Source organism: Nannochloropsis gaditana (assembly GCF_000240725.1).
Source record: "Nannochloropsis gaditana CCMP526 unplaced genomic scaffold scaffold079, whole genome shotgun sequence".
NCBI classification, from domain to species: domain Eukaryota; class Eustigmatophyceae; order Eustigmatales; family Monodopsidaceae; genus Microchloropsis; species Microchloropsis gaditana.
This window is the reverse complement of record NW_005803874.1, coordinates 28,876-31,251: the sequence shown is the minus strand read 5'-3', so window position 1 is coordinate 31,251 and position 2,376 is coordinate 28,876. Positions and strand designations below refer to the sequence as shown.

The following is a 2,376-nucleotide window of genomic DNA, read 5'->3' as shown; positions in this document are numbered from 1 at the left end:
GAGAACGGGCGGTAAAGCGTGGGAGGGACCTCTTGCGATTCTTAGATCATCACATTGAAGAACTGGCAGAGGATTATATGGAAAGACAAAGGTCTGGCTTTGATGAGGAAGATGATGCGTTTGATGATGTCAACGATGACCTAAATGAGTCTTCAGGCGGACCAGCATCATCGCCAGGGCACTGTCACTACCGCTCTTGCGTGACTCTTCCTAGAACTTTCGTGGTGGCATTGCGAGCTCCATCTTGGGTTCCTGTGCGGCAAGCACCCCTGCACCCGTCACTCCCTTGGCCCTGCTCGTCATCTTCCTCGCGTGCGGCTCTGCCTGTTGTATTGCCGCCCTGTCAGACGCGACCACAGTCTGAGATGTGGCAATGCTCTTTGCGCAAAGGGATTGCCGAACTCGATGTTAGCAGCCCACTTTTGAGGCAGGCGCTGGGGTGGGATGACGTTCTCGACCCCATATTGTTGGCTCATCAGCTGGTCGGCCTGTCGGTGGCATTCGAAAATGGAAGGTCTGGGAATTTCCGTCTTATTCTAAATAAGTGTGTTCCTGATATATACAAGGCTTTGCAAGACGAGATAGTAATACAAGCAAGTGACGTTGAGGGGCCATCCTCGCCAACGATTCCAAAAAGTGACCACCATACCATCCCACGCTTGCGCGAAGATTTTGACAAGGTCCTCAAAATTATAAGTGGCCGTGCCTGGATTTGGGTGGGGGATGAGTTTTTACCAACAACGCGTATCGCCTTTTGTGCGCCCACCAATGCTCGACCCTACTTAGTAAAGGTTCCTCCCGAACTTGAAATGTTTGCGCCGCTTTTGCGTCTGCTGGGGGTACAAGAAAGCTTTACTCCTCAGGATATAGTGAAGGCACTCGAGGCTATGTATGTTTCGGCCGGGGGAGACGTCCCTCTCTCTAGCGCGGATCTGACGCAATCTTTGGCTCTGTTGAATGCTTTGTACAAGACTCCTATCGACGAACGTACTAAGGCCCTGCAAGAAGATGGCGTTACTGTCTATGCCCCTGCGGAGGACGGCACTATGCACCGAATCGACGAACTTTGTTTTGGGGACGCTCCTTGGCTTCTCGCGGCCATGCCACAAGGTCAAATAAATTTGAAATTCGTCCATGGAGGTGTGAAAAAAGACATTGCGCGGTCATTGGGTGCGCGAAGCTTGCGAGAGGCGCTTCTAGCCATACAAGGCGTCATGGCATCCATTCCCTGTGCATGCTCGCAGGATATTCTTTCCATTTTGACACCGGCACTCCTCCATGCCTCTCAGGACGAGGGGAGAAGCAGAATCACGGCGGAATTAGGGTATCAGGCCATTATGGACCTGGTCGAGTTGGCTGACGATGTTGGCTGCCCGGAGCTTGAGATGCTTTTGGACGAGCGCGAGCACAAGAAAGAGAGCCTGCTGCACCCGCGGTTAGCCGAAACACAAGGTCCAGCCTTAATTATACACCTCAAAGATGTAGTGCTTGGCTTCGATGATTTGATCCGGCTGACCTCCCCTTCTAGGCTAAGAAACCGTCCAATTATTCGGCCGTACCCTCCCTCGCCAAAAGCGTCCCTGGGGGGATCTTATCACGGCGCTTCGAGTCACCTTCGCGGTTTGGGTGGGAGAGATTCTCCTTGCAATACAGATCAGGAGCGGCAATCTCAACACCAGCAATCGAGACGGCTCGAACAGAAACTGCAAGAGGAAGACAGGTCAAGTGGTGGATATGGATGGCCGGTTGCTGGGCTCGGCCTTTGCTCCCTTTTCCACTTGACTGACGTCTTACAGGTTTTGAGCGGTGATCAATTTGTCCTTTTTGATCCATGTGGCTCGCACCTTGTGTCGGAAGTCGAAGTGGAGCGTCTACGGCACCAAGATTCTCAAGAAACAGAGCCGCACAATGTAGAGGGAACGCGACGTAAATCATCCTCACCTGAACGGGGAAAAGAGCAGGAGCCTATTGCGCGAAGGTACATTTTGGGGGGCCAAAACCTTCACACACGCTTTTTGGATCAATTTGCCCCGTTCATGAGTTTGCCTTCATGGACTTCAATCGAAGATAAGGGGTGCCTACCGGAGGATTCCTCCTTCTGCTTCACAGGCACCGTCTTTCGTTGTCCCTTACGACTTTACGAATCAGCATTATCTTCCCTGGTTCCTGTCCTAAATGAATTGGAACCTACGTTGTCTCGGATTTCGAATTCGGCCCCAGCTTCACTTTTGTTCAGCTTGAGTCTGAAGACAATCTCTGCTGCAAAGTGGTCAAGGGACGCTACTGTCTCACATCCACTCATGTGCACTACACTGATCGACCCATCTGTGGCAGTGCTACACCGAGAACGCCGCAAACTGTTGGAAAACAAAGATT

General features: G+C 51.9%; 1 protein-coding gene across 1 annotated transcript; it reads left to right on the top strand.

Moving 5' to 3' along the window:
• Positions 1–367: 367 nt before the first annotated feature.
• NGA_2109600 (uncharacterized protein) lies at positions 368–1,941 on the top strand (the record flags this gene model as incomplete). Its single annotated transcript, XM_005855874.1, has 1 exon — positions 368–1,941. A coding segment is annotated over one exon (1,574 nt), but the record flags the coding sequence as incomplete, so codon positions are not given.
• Between the last annotated feature and the right edge of the window lie 435 nt (positions 1,942–2,376).